Source organism: Tamandua tetradactyla, chromosome 17 (genome assembly GCF_023851605.1).
Source record: "Tamandua tetradactyla isolate mTamTet1 chromosome 17, mTamTet1.pri, whole genome shotgun sequence".
Taxonomy (NCBI): Eukaryota; Metazoa; Chordata; class Mammalia; order Pilosa; family Myrmecophagidae; genus Tamandua; species Tamandua tetradactyla.
This window is the reverse complement of record NC_135343.1, coordinates 19,493,200-19,508,710: the sequence shown is the minus strand read 5'-3', so window position 1 is coordinate 19,508,710 and position 15,511 is coordinate 19,493,200. Positions and strand designations below refer to the sequence as shown.

General features: G+C 38.5%; 1 protein-coding gene across 1 annotated transcript in view; it reads right to left on the bottom strand.

Moving 5' to 3' along the window:
* MSH2 (mutS homolog 2) overlaps nucleotides 1-15,511 on the bottom strand; it is a 146,880-nt gene that overhangs the window by 94,623 nt on the left and 36,746 nt on the right. The window contains exon 7 of the mRNA XM_077134163.1: nucleotides 14,844-15,043. Coding sequence (XP_076990278.1) covers nucleotides 14,844-15,043 — 200 coding nt within the window. The remainder of the gene's footprint in view (nucleotides 1-14,843; nucleotides 15,044-15,511) is intronic.

The following is a 15,511-nucleotide window of genomic DNA, read 5'->3' as shown; positions in this document are numbered from 1 at the left end:
AAAAGATCATGGTGGGGAGGAGCCAAGACGGCAGATTAGTGAGGTATGGGATTTATTTGTCCTCCAGAGCAGCTAATAAATAGCCAGAAACAGTACAGAACAACTGCTGGGGCCACATCAGTGACCAGACACACAGTGTACCCCAGTCTGGACCAGCTGGACTGGCTCTGAGCCCCCCCAAAACTGTGAGTTCCAAAGCTGCAATGGCTGGCACCCCTCCCCCACAGGCTGCTTCCCCCCAGGGGAAAAGAAAGAGACTTTACCAGCAGCAGGGGCTGAGCACAACCAAACACCAATTGTGGAATTAATTAACAAATTCTAACTACTAAAAATACGTCCCCAGCTCAGCTGAACTTTGAGTAAAAGTGGAGGTCACTGCTTTTTGCCCCAGCAGAAAGGAAGCAGGGAGGACGGAAAAAGAAAAAAGAAAAAAAAAAACAGGTTTTTTGGGATCTGAAAAGGTCTGGGCCCTGCAGGAAAAGAGGGGGCACATAGGACCTGGAGATAACAGAGTAACGTACCAACTTAAGCTCTTAATCAGCAAACCTGTGGAATGGGGTTCTGCTTTGAAAAGGATTTTTCTTTTTCCCTTTTGTGGCTGGGTTCCTAAGGACTGATTACTCTTTTGGATACAGCTAAAAGGTGGCTTCTTGGGCTCCACTGCTCGAGGCATAAGCAGAAACAGGCTTCTTTAAGAGCTTGTCTGGAGCCTGTGCTTTACCCAGGAGAGGGGTGGGGCAGCTCAGGTGGAATCCGTTCCTCAAGGAATTTAGACCCCAGTGTCAGGAAAAGGGCAGCGATTAAAGCCAGCCTACAAGCTCTCCTCTATCTTCACCACGCTCTCAGTAGGGAGAGTCTGTTGAAGTTAAAGGTACCGCATCACCTTATGTTGGTGGGACCCACAGGCAGAAAAGTGCCACATACTGGGCAGGGTAGGAAAAACGCACAGTCCAGAGATTACACAGGAAAACCTTTTAATCTGCAGGGTCTCACCCTCAGGGAAAAGTGACACAGAAGACTCCTTCCTCCTGAGAGGAGACCAGTTTGGTCTGGGAAAATCTGACTGGGGTCTATAATACCTACATAGACCCTCCTAAGGGGTGAGGGAAACGCATCACACAGGCAGGGCAAGAAACAAAAAAAAAACAAGAACTGAAAAATTCTGATCTATTAAATAAAACCTAAGCTAGAGGACTAGAATAAGCTGAACTGAACATCAAAGAACAGAGAGACAACAAAGTCATTCAGCAAGGAAATCGTAGGAAAAAAAAAAAAAGGAAAACAATCTCCAGAATAAATTAACTAAGGTAATTAAATGCCCAGACGTCAGCAAAAAAATAACGAATCACACTAGGAAGATTGAAGAAATGGCCCAAAGAACACATCAACAATTCAAATGAGATACAGGAGTTGAAACAATTAATTCAGAATGTTCAAACAGACATGGAAAACCTCATCAAAAAATCAAATCAATGAACGGAGGGAGGATATAAAGAAGGCAAGGAATGAACAAAAAGAAGAAATCGAAAGTCTAAAAATACAAATGAAAGAACATATGGGAATGAAAGGCACAGAAGAAGAGATGAAGAAAACAATGGAAACCTTCAATGTCAGATTTCAAGAGGCAGAAGATAGGATTAGTGAACTGGAGGACAGGACATCTGAAATCCAACCTGCAAAAAATATAGGGCAGGCGGGCCACAGTGGCTCAGCAGGTAAGAATGCTTGCCTGCCATGCCCGAGGACCCGGGTTCAATTCCCGGTGCGTGCCCATGTAAAAAAAATATATATATATATCTATATAGGGAAAAGAATGGAAAAATACGAGCAGGGACTCAGGGAATTGAATGACAACATGAAGTGAATGGATGTATGTGTTGTGGGTGTCCCAGAAGGAGAAGAGAAGGGAAAAGGAGGAGAAAAACTAATGGAGGAAATTATCACTGAAAATGTTCCAACTCTTACGACAGACTTAAAATTACAGATCCAAGAAGTGCAGCATACCCAAAAGAGAATAGATCCAAATAGGCATACTACAAGACACTTAATAATCAGAATGTCAGATGTCAAAGAAAAAAGGAAATCTTGAAACCAGCAAGAGAAAAACAATCCACCACATACAAAGGAACCCAATAAGACTATGCATAGATTTCTCAGGATAAACCATGAAGGTGAAGAGACAGTGGGATGATATATTTAACTTACTAAAAGAGAAAAACTGCCAACAAAGAATTCTATATCCAGCAAAACTGTCCTTCAAAAATGAGGGGGAAATTAAAACATTTTCAGACAAAAATTCACTGAGAGAATCTGTGACAAAGAGACCGGCTCTGCAAGATATACTAAAGGGTACACTAGAGACAGATAAGAAAAGAAAGGAGAGAAAGGGGTGGAGACGAGTATAGAAATGAAGACTATCAGTAAAGGTAAAAAGAAGAAAAATTAGATGTGACATATTGTATTAGTTAGGGTTCTCTAGAGAAACAGAATCAACAGGGAACACTTGCAAATATAAAATTTATGAAAGTGTCTCATGTGACCGTAGGAACACAGAGTCCAAAATCCACAGGGCAAGCTGCGAAGCCGATGACTCTGATGGATGGCCTGGATGAACTCCACAGGAGAGGCTCATCAGCCAAAGCAGGAATGGCACCTGTCTCCTCTGAGTCCTCCTTAAAAGGCTTCCCATGATGGCATTTAGCATCAATAACTGCAGAAGACACTCCCCCTTGGCTAATTACAAATGGAATCAGCTGTGGATGTAGCTGATGTGATCATGACCTAATCCTATGAAATGTCCTCATTGCAACAGACAGCCCAGTGCTTGCCCAATCAGATGAACAGGTACCACAACTTGGCCAAGTTGACACCTGTCCCTAACCATGACACATATAAAATCCAAAAGGTGAATGGTAGAGAAAGTACTGTCCGTACAGTAATAACACTAAATGTTAATCGATTAAACTCCCTAATCAAAAGACATAGACTGGCAGAATGGATTAAAAAACAGGACCCATCTATATGCTGTCTACAGGAAACGCATCTTAGATCCAAGGATAAACATAGGCTAAAAGTGAAAGGTTGGGAAAAGATATTCCATGTAAATAACAATAAGAAAAGAGCAGGAGTAACTATACTAATATCCAACAAATTAGACTTCAAATGTAAAACAGTTAAAAGAGACAGAGGATGACACTATGTATTAATAAAAGAACAATTCAACAAGAAGACATAACAGTCATAAATATTTATGCGTGGAGCCAGACTGCTCCAAAACACATGAGGAAAACACTGAAACGAGAAATAGACACATCTACCATAACAGACGGAGACTTCGATTTCCCACTATCATCAATAAACAGAACATCTAGACAGCGGATTAATAAAGAAACAGAGAATTTGAATAATACAATGAATGAACTAGACTTAACAGACATTTATAGAACATTACATCCGACAACAGCAGCATACACCTTTCTCTCAAGTGCTTGCTCATGGATCATTCTCAAGGACAGACCATATGCTGGGTCACAAAACAAGTCTCAATAAATTTAAAAAGACTGAAATTATACAAAAAAGGAATGAAGCTGGAAATCAATAATAGGCAGAGTGCCAGAAAATTCACAAATATATGCAGGCTCAACAACACACTCTAAAACAACCAGTGGGTCAAGGAAGAAATTACAAGAGAAATCAGTAAATATCTCGAGGCAAATGAAAATGAAAACACAACATACCAAAACTGCTGGGATGCAGCAAAGGCAGTGCTAAGAGGGAAATTTATTGCCCTAAAATGCCTATATCAAAAAAAGAGAAAGAGCAAAAAAGAGAAATTAACTGTTCACTTGGAAGATCTAGAGAAACAACAGCAAATTAATTCCAAAGGAAGCAAAAGGAAAGAAATAATGAAGAGTAGAGCAGAAATAAATGAAATTGAGAACATGAAAACAATTGAGAAAATCAACAAAACCAGATGTTGGTTATTTGAAAAAATCAATAAGATTGATGGACCCTTAGTGAGGTTGACAAAAAGAAGAGAGAGGATGCAAATAAATAAAATCAGAAATGGAAGAGGAGACATAACCACTGACCACACAGACATAAAGGAAGCAATGACAGGATACTATGAACAACTTTATGCTAATAAATTCGACAATATAGATGAAATGGACAACTTCCTAGAAAGGCATGAACACCCAACATTGACTCGAGAAGAAACAGACGACCTCAACAAACCAATCACAAGTAAAGAAAGTGAATAAGTCACTAAAAAGCTCCCCAAAAAGAAAAGTACAGGAACAGATGGCTTCACATATGAATTCTACCATTCAAGAAAGAATCAGGGACTTCCGGGTCAAGATGGCGGCTTAACAACGTGCGCATTTTAGTTTGTTCTCCAGAATAACTACTAAATAATCAGAAACAGTACAGAACAGCTCTTGGGGCCGCATCAGTGACCGGACACACAGCGTACCCCCGTCTGGACCAACTGGACCGGCTGCAAGCCTCCCCAAAACCGTGAGTTCCCCAAGCTGCAGTGGCCAGTGCCCCTACCCCACAGGCCACTTCACAGAGGGGAAAGGAAAGGACTTTACCAGAAGCAGGGACTAGGCACAAGCAAACAACAATTGTGGAACTAAGTAACAAATTCTGACTACTAAAAATAGGTCTCAGCTTAGGTGAACCTGATTAAAGCAGAGGTTGCTCATTTTTGCCTGGTGCCAAGGGGGCAGGACTGACAGAAAAAGGGGAAAAAAAAAAAAGAAGGAAACAGAGGTTTTGTGGCTGTGTATCTACAAAGGCTTCACTGCCTCTGGATAGAGCAACAGGACTTTTCAGGCTGCAAGTGCCCCAGGCATAGGCAGAAATAAGCTCTTTTGAGGGCTTATCTAGAGCTTGTGCCTTCCCCAAGGGAGGAGTGAAGCCGCACCCAGGTGGAATCCCTCCATCAAGGAATTCAGACACCAGGGCATGGTAATTTGAACCCATTAAAGCCAGCCTACAACCTCTCCTCTGTCTCCACCACAGCCCCAGCAGGGAGAGTCTGCCAAAGTTAAAGGTACCACATCATCTTATGCTGGTGGGACCTGCAGTCAGACAAGCGCAGGATAAAGAAAAACAGAGTCCAGAGACTTCACAGGAAAGTCTTTCAACCTGCTGGGTATCACCCTCAGGGAAAACGAACACAGGAGACTCTTTCCTCCTGATAGGAGGCCAGTTTGGTCTGGGAAAATCTGGTTGGGATCTATAATATCTAAGTAGACCCTCCTAAGTGTGTGTGGGGGAAAGGCACCACACAAGCAGGGCAAGAAACAAAAAAACAAGAACTGAAAAATTTTCCTCTGTTAAACAAAACTTAAGCTAAAGGTCCAGATAAAGCTGAACGGAATGTCAAAGAACAGATAGACAACAAATTCATCCAGCAAGAAAACCCTAGATAAAAGAAGTGAAAGCAATCTTCAGAATAAATAAGGTAATTAAATGCCTAGACGTCAGCAAAAAAATAACAAATCACACTAGGAAAATTGAAGATATGGCCCAAAGGAACAAACCAACAATTCAAATGACATACAGGAGCTGAAACAATTAATTCAGAATGTATGAACAGACATGGAAAACTTCACCAAAAACCAAATCAATGAACTGAGGAAGGATATAAAGAAGGCAAGGAAAGAACAAAAAGAAGAAACTGAAAGTCTGAAAAAACAAATCACAGAACTTATGGGAATGAAAGACACAGTAGAAGAGATGAAAAAAACAATGGAAACCTACAATGGTAGATTTCTAGAGACAGAGCATAGGATTTCTAAACTCGGGGACGGAACATCTGACATACAAAAAGAAAAAGAAAATATAGGGAAAAAATGGAAAAACATGAGCAGGGACTCAGGGAATTGAAACACAATATGAAGCACGCAAATATACGTGTTGTGGGTGTCCCAGAAGGAGAAGATAAGGGAAAAGGAGGAGAAAAACTAATGGAGGAAATTATCACTGAAAATTTCCCAACTCTTATGAAAGACTTAAAATTACAGGTCCAAGAAGTGCAGCGTACCCCAAAGAGAATAGATCCAAACAGACATACTCCAAGACATTTAATAATCAGAATGTCAGAGGTCAAAGAGAAAGAGAAGATCCTGAAAGCAGCGAGAGAAAAGCAATCCATCACATACAAGGGAAACCCAATAAGACTATGTGCAGATCTCTCAGCAGAAACCATGGAGGCGAGAAGACAGTGGGATAATATATTCAAATTATTAAAAGAAAAAAACTGCCAACCAATTCTATATCCAGCAAAATTGTCCTTCAAAAATGAGGGAGAAATTAAAACGTTTTCAGACAAAAAATCAGTGAGAGAATTTGTGACCAAGAGACCAGCTCTGCAAGAAATACTAAAGGGAACACTAGAGATAGATACGAAAAGACAGAAGAGAGAGGTGTGGAGAAGAGTGTAGAAAGGAAGACCATGAGTAAAGGTAAAAGGAAGGAAACTTCGATATGACATATAAAATCCAGGAGGCAAAATAGTAGAAGAAAGTACTACCCATGAAGTAATAACACTGAATATTAATGAGTTAAACTCTCCAATCAAAAGACATAATCTGGCAGAGTGGATTAAAAAACAGGACCCATCTATATGCTGTCTCTACTCAAAGGACACGAGGTCAAGGACACAAATGGACATTTACACACCAATGTTTATAGCAGCATTATTAACAATTACCAAGAGATGGAAACAGCCAAAATGTCCATCAACAGACAGTTGGCTAAATAAACTGTGACATTTACATAAGATGGAATAGTATGCAGCTGTAAGACAGAATAAAGTTATGAAGTATGTAACAACATGGATGGACCTTAAGGACATTATGCTGAGTGTGATTAGCCAGAAATAAAAGGACAAAAACTGTATGGTCTCACTGATATGAACTGACATTAGTGAATAAACTTGGAAAATTTCCTTGGTAACAGAGACCATCAGGAGATAGAAATAGGGTAAGATATTGAGTAATTAGAGCTGAAGGGATACAGATTGTGTAACAGGACTGAATATAAAAACTCAGAAATGGACAGCACAATATTACCTAACTGTAATACAATTATGTTAAAACACTGAATGAAGCTGCATATGAGAATGATAGAGGGAGGAGGGCTGGAGCATAAATGAAATCACAAAGAAAGATAGATGATAAAGATTGAGATGGTGTAATCTAGGAATGCCTAGAGTGTATAATGATAGCGACTAAATGTACAAATTTAAAAAATGTTTTTGCATGAGGAAGAACAAAAGAATGTCATTACTGCAGTGTGCTGAAAACAGATGGTACTTAATATTTTAAAATTTCAACTAATGTGTGAGACTGAAGCAAAAAATGTTTATTTGGTACAAATCTATACTTTGACTAGTGCATCTCCTAATATAACTTATGTAAATAGTTGACTGAACACCTTAAGTACATGGATCTTTTTATAGGACATGAGATTCTGTTGGTTTGTCCAGGTGATGCCCTGATGAATCCCAGAGTGATTTGATCAGTGAGTGGAAAAGTATTTGCAAAGTCCCCTTCGGGGAATGGTGAGAACGGGGGAAAATTCAACTTCCCCAAGTTGAATTCTTGATATTCTCACAAGCAGTGTGGACAACCAAAGGTATACGCTGAGCCCCCAGTCTTGGGGTTTGTTCACATGAAACTTAACCCCACAGGGGATAGGTCAAGCCTACTTAAAATTAAGCCTAAGAGTCACCCCCAAGAGAACCTCTTTTGTTGCTCAAATGTGGCCTCTCTCTCCAGCCAACACAGCAAGCAGACACACCACCCTCCCCCTGTCTACGTGGGACACAACTCCCAGGGGTGTGGATCTTCCTGGCAGCGTGGGTAGAAATCCCAGAATGAGCTGGGACTCAGCATCAAGGGATTGAGAAAAACTCTAGAATGAGCTGAGACCCAGCGTCAAGGGATTGAGAAAACCTTCTCGACCAAAAGGGGGAACAGTGAAATGAGACAAAGTGTCAATGGCTGAGATTCCAAACAGAGTCGAGAGGTTATCCTGGCGGTTATTCTTATGCATTAAGTAGATATCACCTTGTTATCCAAGATGTAATGGAGAGGCTGGAGGGAACTGCCTGAAAATGTAGAGCTGTGTTCCAGTAGCCATGTTTCTTGATGATGACTGTATAATGATATAGCTTTCACAATGTGACTGTGTGGTTGTGAAAACCTTGTGTCTGATGCTCCTTTTATCTACCTTGTCAACAGATGAGAAGAACATATGGAATAAAAATAAATAATAGGAGGAACAAATGTTAAAAGAGATTTAGTTTGAAATGCTAGTGATCAATGAAAGGGATCAGTAAGGGGTATGGCAGGTAAAATTTTTTCTTTTCTGTTTGTTATATTTTTCTGTTGTCTTTTTATTTATTTTTCTGAATTGATGCTAATGTTCTGGGAAATGATCATGATGATGAATGTGCAACTATGTGATGATATTGTGAATTGCTGAGTGTATGTGTTGGGAATGTTTGTTTCTTGTAATTTTTTTTAATTAATAAAAAGTTAAAAAAAAAAAAATCAATAGGCCATGCCATGCCTCGATCCTGAAGCTTACTCTTGTGAAGCTTATGTAGGTAGTGGAGAAGCTTAGATTATCTTTAAGTATGCCTAAGAGTTACTTCTGGAGGACCTCTTTTGTTGCTCAAATGTGGCCTCACCCTCTCTAAGTCCAACTCTGCAAGTGAAACCATTGCCCTCCCTCCTGCGTGCAACATGAAATCCAGGGGTGAAAGTCTTCCTGGCGACGTGGGAGATGACTCCCACGGGTGAATCCAGCCCTGGTATCGTGTGATCAACAATTCCATCCAGACTAAAAGGGGAGAAAGAAGTGTAACTATTAAAGTATCAGTGGCTGAGAGAGTTCAAATAGAGTTGAGAGGCCACTCTGGAGATTACTTTTACGCAAGCTTCAGTTAGATCTTGCTACCTATCATAACATGCCAAACCCCAACCAGGACCATTCCAGCCAATTGTAAAGAACACCTAGGGCAATATATAAGATTTCACAAGGGTTTCATGCACTAGAATAACTTTCCAGAAACCTACAACCTCCAGATGGATCTCTAGTCCAGGTAAGTCTTGAAACCTAGCCCAGCCTATCCAGAATATCAGATAGTTCCATCTCCCTACCCTGTGTTAGTGACAGACCCTTCCAGTATGAAAACGTTAGAATGGCCATAGCCCAAACACCACTAAAGAAAGGTATGGAAGGATTAAAGGTAATAGTTGAGTTATACAGTGAAGATAGGATTTAACAAATGAATATGATTGCTGAATCTTTAAATTGATATCTCTTTTAGTCTCCAGTATCTTGGAGCAGCTAGAAGTAAAAACCTAAAATGTGAAATTGTAACCCATGTCAAACTCTGTAATATGTTCTACAACTAATTGTGGTGCTGTGCTTTGAAATTTATTGCTTTTTTGTATATATGTTATGTTTCACAAAAAAAGAAGGAAAAATAGTCGACTGTGATGATAAAAAATTATTAAGCTTTCTAGCCTCGTATATTCTGGAGCAGCTAGAAGGAAAAATCTGTGAGGATAGTATGGTAGCCCATGACAAACTCTGGGATCTGTCCTGTAGCTACTTGTTGAAGAGTGCTTTGAAAACTGCTTTTTTGTATCTTTGCTTTGTGTATATGTTACACTATACAATTAAAAAGTTAAAAAAAATCTAAAAGAAAGAATCAGTACCAATCCTGCAGAAACTTTTCAAAAAATCGAAGAGGAGGGAATGCTACCTAACTCATTCTACGAAGCCAACATCACCCTCATACCAAAGCCAGACAAAGATATTACAAAAAAAGAAAACTACAGGCCAATCTCTCTAATGAATATAGATGCAAAAATCCTCAATAAAATTCTTGCAAATCGAAACCAGCAGCATATTAAAAGAATTATACACCATGACCAAGTAGGATTCATCCCATGTATGCAAGGATGTTCAACATAAGAAAATCAGTTAATGTAATACACCATATCAACAAATCAAAGCAGAAAAACCACATGATCATCTCAATTGATGCAAAAAAAGGCATCTGACAAAATTTAACATCCTTTCTTGTTGAAAACACTTCAAAGGATAGGAAAAGAAGGGAACTTCCTCAAAATGATAAAGGGAATATATGAAAAACCCACAGCTAACATCATCCTCACTGGGGAAAAATGGAAAACTTTCCCCCTAAGACCAGAAACAAGACAAGGATGTCCACTATCACCACTGTTATGCAACACTGTGTTGGAAGTTCTAGCCAGAGCAATTAAACAAGACAAAGAAATACAAGGCATCAAAATTGGAAAGGAAGAAGTAAAACTCACTGTTTGCAGATGATATACCATATATCGAAAACCCTGAAAAATCCACAGCAAAACTACTACAGCTAATAAATCAGTACAGCAAAGTGGAAGGTTACAAGATCAACACTCAAAAATCTGCAGTGTTTCTATACACTAGTAATAAACAATCTGAGGGGGAAATCAAGAAAAAAATTCCATTTGTAATTGCAACCAAAAGAATAAAATATTTAGGAATAAACTTAACTAAAGATACAAAAAAACTTATACAAAGAAAACTACAAGAAATTGTTAAAAGAAATCACAGAAGACCTAAATAAATGGAAGGGCATACCATGTTCATGGATTAGAAGACTAAATATAATTAAGATGTCAGTTCTACCTAAATTGATTTACAGATTCAATGCAATACCAATTAAAATCCCAAAAACTTTCTTTTCTGAAATAGAAAAACCAATAACCAAATTTATCTGGAAGGGCAGTGTGCCCCAAATAGCTAAAAGTATACTGAGAAAGAAAAATGAAGTTGGAGGCCTCACGCTACCTGACTTTAAGGCATATTATGAAGCTACAATCATCAAAACAGCATGGTACTAGCATAAAGAGAGATATACTGACCAATGGAATCAAATAGAGTGTTCAAATATAGACCCTCTCATCTATGGACAGTTGATCTTCAATAAGGCAGTGAAGCCAAGTCACCTGGGACAGAACAGTCTCTTCAATAAATGCTGCCTAGAGAACAGGTTATCCATATGCAAAAGAATGAAAGAGGACCCATATCTCACACCCTATACAAAAATTAACTCAAAATGGATCAAAGACCTAAACATTAGATCTAAGACCATAAAACTGTTAGAAGAAAATGTAGGGAAATATCTTATAAATCTTATGCGAGGAGGCAGTTTCCTAGACCTTACAGCCAAAGCAAGAGCATTGAAGAAATAAATAAATAAATGGGAACTCCTCAAAATTAGATACTTTTGCGCATCAAAGAACTTCGTCAAGAAAGTAAAAAGACAGTCTACACAATCGGAGACAATATTTGGAAATGACATATCAGATAAAGGTCTAGTATCCAGAATTTTTAAAGAGATTGTTCAACTCAACCACAAGAAGACAGACAACTCAGTTACAAAATGGACAAAAAACTTGAACAGATACTTCTCAGAAGAGGAAATACAAGTGGCCAAAAGGCACATGAAGAGATGCTCAACTTCCCTGGCCATTAGAGAAATGCAAATCAAAACCAGAATGAGATATCATCTCACACCCACCAGAATGGCCATTATCAATAAAACAGAAAATGATAAGTGCTGGAGAGGATGTGGAGAAAAAGGCACACTTATCCACTGTTGGTGGGAATTTCAAATGGTACAACCACTGTGGAAGGCAGTTTGGCGGTTCCTCAAAGAGCTAAATATAGAATTGCCATATGACCTGGCAATACCATTGCTAGGTATCTACTCAGAGGACATGAGGGCAAGGACACAAACGGACATCTGTACACCAATGTTTATAGCAGTATTATTTACAATTGCGAATAGATGGAAACAGCCAAAATGTCCACCAACAGAAGAGTGGCTAAATAAACTGGTATATACATATGATGGAATATTATGCAGGTGTAAGACAGAATAAAGTTATGAAGTATGTAACAACATGGATGGACCTTAAGGACATTATGCTGAGTGAGGTTAGCCAGAAACAAAAGGACAAATATTGCATGGTCTCACTGATATGAACTGACATTACTGCATAAACCTGCAGAATTTCATTGGTAACAGAGACCATCAGGAGATAGAAATAGGGTAAGATATTGGGTAATTGGAGTTGAAGGGATACAGATTGTGCAACAGGACTAAATGTAAAAAGTCAGAAATTGATACCACAATACTACCTAATTGTAATACAATTATGTTAAAACACTGAATGAAGCTGAATGTGACAATGAAAGAGGGAGGAGGGGTGGGGGCATAAATGAAATCAAAAAGAAAGATAGATGATAAACAATGAGGAAGGCCTGGAGTGTATAATGATAGTGACAAAATGTACAAATTTTAAAAATGTTTTTGCATGAGGAAGAACAAAGGAATGTCATTACTGCAGGGTGCTGAAAATAGATGGTAATTAATATTTTAAAACTTCAACTTATGTGTGAAACTAAAGCAAAAAATGTTCATTTGGTTCAAAATTTATATTTTGTCTAGTGCATTTCTTAATATAACTTATGTAGACAGCTTAATTGAACACCATAAGTACATGGAACCTCGAGTAGGACATGAGATTTTGTTGGTTTGTCCAGAGTGATGCCCCAATAAATCCCAGAGTGATTTGAACAGTTAATAAAAAAGTATCTGCAAAGCCCCCTTCAAGGAATGGTGAGAAAGGGGGAAAATTCAACTTCCCCAAGTTGAATTCTTGATATTCTCACAAGCAGTGTGGACAACCAAAGCTATAGGCTGAGCCCCTAATCTTGGGGTTTGTTCATATGAAACTTAACCCCACAAAGGATAGGTCAGGCCTATTTAAAATTAGGCCTAAGAGTCACCCCCAAGAGAACCTCTTCTGTTGTTCAGAGGTGGCCTCTCTCTCCAGCCAACACAACAAGCAATTTCACCACCCTCCCCTAGTCTACGCGGGACATGACTCCCAGGGGTATGGACCTTCCTGGCAACGTGGGACAGAAATCCTAGAATGAGCTGGGACTCAGCATCAAGGGATTGAGAAAACCCCTAGAATGAACTGAGACTGAGTATCAAGGGATTGAGAAAACCCCTAGAATAACTGAGACTCAGCATCAAGGGATTGAAAAAACCTTCTTGACCAAAAGGGGGAAGAGTGAAATGAGACAGTGTCAATGGCTGAGAGATTCCAGAGTCAACAGATTATCCTGGAGGTTATTCTTATGCATTACAGAGTATCACCTTGTTAGTCAAGATATAATGGAGAGGCTAGAGGGAAGTGCCTGAAGATGTACAGCTGTGTTCCAGTACCCATGTCTATTGAAGATGTTTGGATAATGATATAGCTTTCACAATGTGACTGTGTGATTGTGAAAACCTTGTGTCTGATGCTCCTTTTGTCTGCCTTATCAACAGACGAGTGAAAATATGAAATAAAGGTGAATAAAGGGGGAACGAATGTTAAAATAAACTTGGATTGAGGTTCTGGTGACCGATGTGGGGGAGGGGTAAGGGGTGTTGTATGTTAGAATCTTTTTCTGTTGTCTTCTTATTTCCTTTTCTGAATTGATGCAAATGTTCTAAGAAACGACCATGATGATGAATATGCAACTATGTAATGGTATTGTGAATTATTGATTATATATGTAGAACAGAATGATCATGTTAAAAATGATCATTTGTGTTTCTTGTCATATTAAAAAAAATTTTAATAAAAAAATTTCTTTAAAAATGATCATGGTGATGAATACACAACTATGTGATGACATTGTGAGCCACTGATTGTACACTATGTATAGAACGTATGTGTTTGAAGATTTCTCAAAAAAAAGGAATAAAACCTATGCTTGTAATAGCAAATTAATTTTATTCACCAATATTGCATTAATCAACTCTATGTGACTTTGTGACACTGCTCACTTTAGTCTCTAACTCTACTTTGACTAGAACTGTTGGAGAGCATCCTCTGTCTTAACTTCCTCTCATAGGTGTGCTGTGAGGGTAATTACAGCAGGCCTAGAATTAGCCAGCACTATTTTATTCAAGTTCCTGCACGGGACTGACCCCAGTCAGGGCATGAAACATACTAATAATGTTTTTTGTAAGCTGGAGTTGAGGATATTCAGGTGGTTTGTACCAGCTTGTTAGCACTGTTCACTGTTACAGATGAATCACACTTGGTCTCAGAAAACCCCAGGGCTCTGCTGTAGAAGCTGGTATTATAGTAAGAATATGCCCAGTTGGCCATTAAATAGAAAAAAAATCCGAATAAAACGACATTTTAGGCACCTTGGTTAGGAGGCATTCCATGTACACATCAGCTAGCTCCTGGTCTGAGAGAAAGTGCATCTCATCATAGGCTTCACAATATAGAGGACAAAAGAAGCCTGAACTTTCATCTCTCTAGGACCCTTGATGTGTGCCTTTGGCAGTGATGCCTATCCTTACTTTAAGGTTGCTGAAATGTACTTGTTTCCTGTAATAACTACAGATTTGTAAGATTGTCATTTTGGGTCCTGTGAGTTTTCTTTAGCATTTGAGCCCTCTTTAACCACCATGATTAGTGCAATAGGCCTATTCACAATAAACCAAGTAACTAAACATTCATTTCTAAACAGCAAAAACTCGAACTTTTCCTCCATCAATATTACCAGCAGAGCAGAGATAAGCATCTAAGACTTATGACACCTGGACCCATTATGAGAAAAACTTTTAAGTATCTATCAGAAGAGTGAGCCACAAACACCAACTTTTTAAGAACAGCACAAGATATATAAGTGAAGGAAAGCAAAAACTAAAATCATCTTGTTACCTTCATATTTTTCCAAAGCCTGTATAACATTTGGGAGTTGATTTATGCCCTGATAGATTCGGTAACAGTCCTGTAAATTTGCCGCTTGTCTTTGAAATTTCTTGGCCAGTCGGTTAAGATCTGGGAATCGACGAAGTAAATCTTCTTGTAAACTTTGCCTCAATTCTGCATCTTCTACAAAAGCTTCCACTAAATTTAATCTGAAATAAATTGCACTAGAATTAAACCTAAATAATTTAGTACCAACTTGAATCTATTCCAAAATGTTAGTTTAATTTTTTTTTTAAGATGGAAAAGTCCAGACTGTGGGTACAAACATTTCCTGATTAGCTATCAACCAAATTGTTTTCTTTAGTACTATCATAAGATATTGAAATAGGCCCAATTTTGTTTGATTTGCATCAAACTAATGTTACTCAATTATTGGGACAATATTGTTTTATTGGCACATTACTGTACATATAAACAATGATGCTTAACAGTTGAAGAATATTGCCAAATCCAATACTTACTGTAATGTTTTCTAAAATTATCTTGTGACAGTGCAAAGCCAAAAAATTTCAAGTAAAAATTGAAATTCTTATATTGTTTCCCAAATAAAATTTCAGCTTATTTCAAAAACTATACAGCATACAATGTATATTGATCTTGTAACCTATTACAAATCA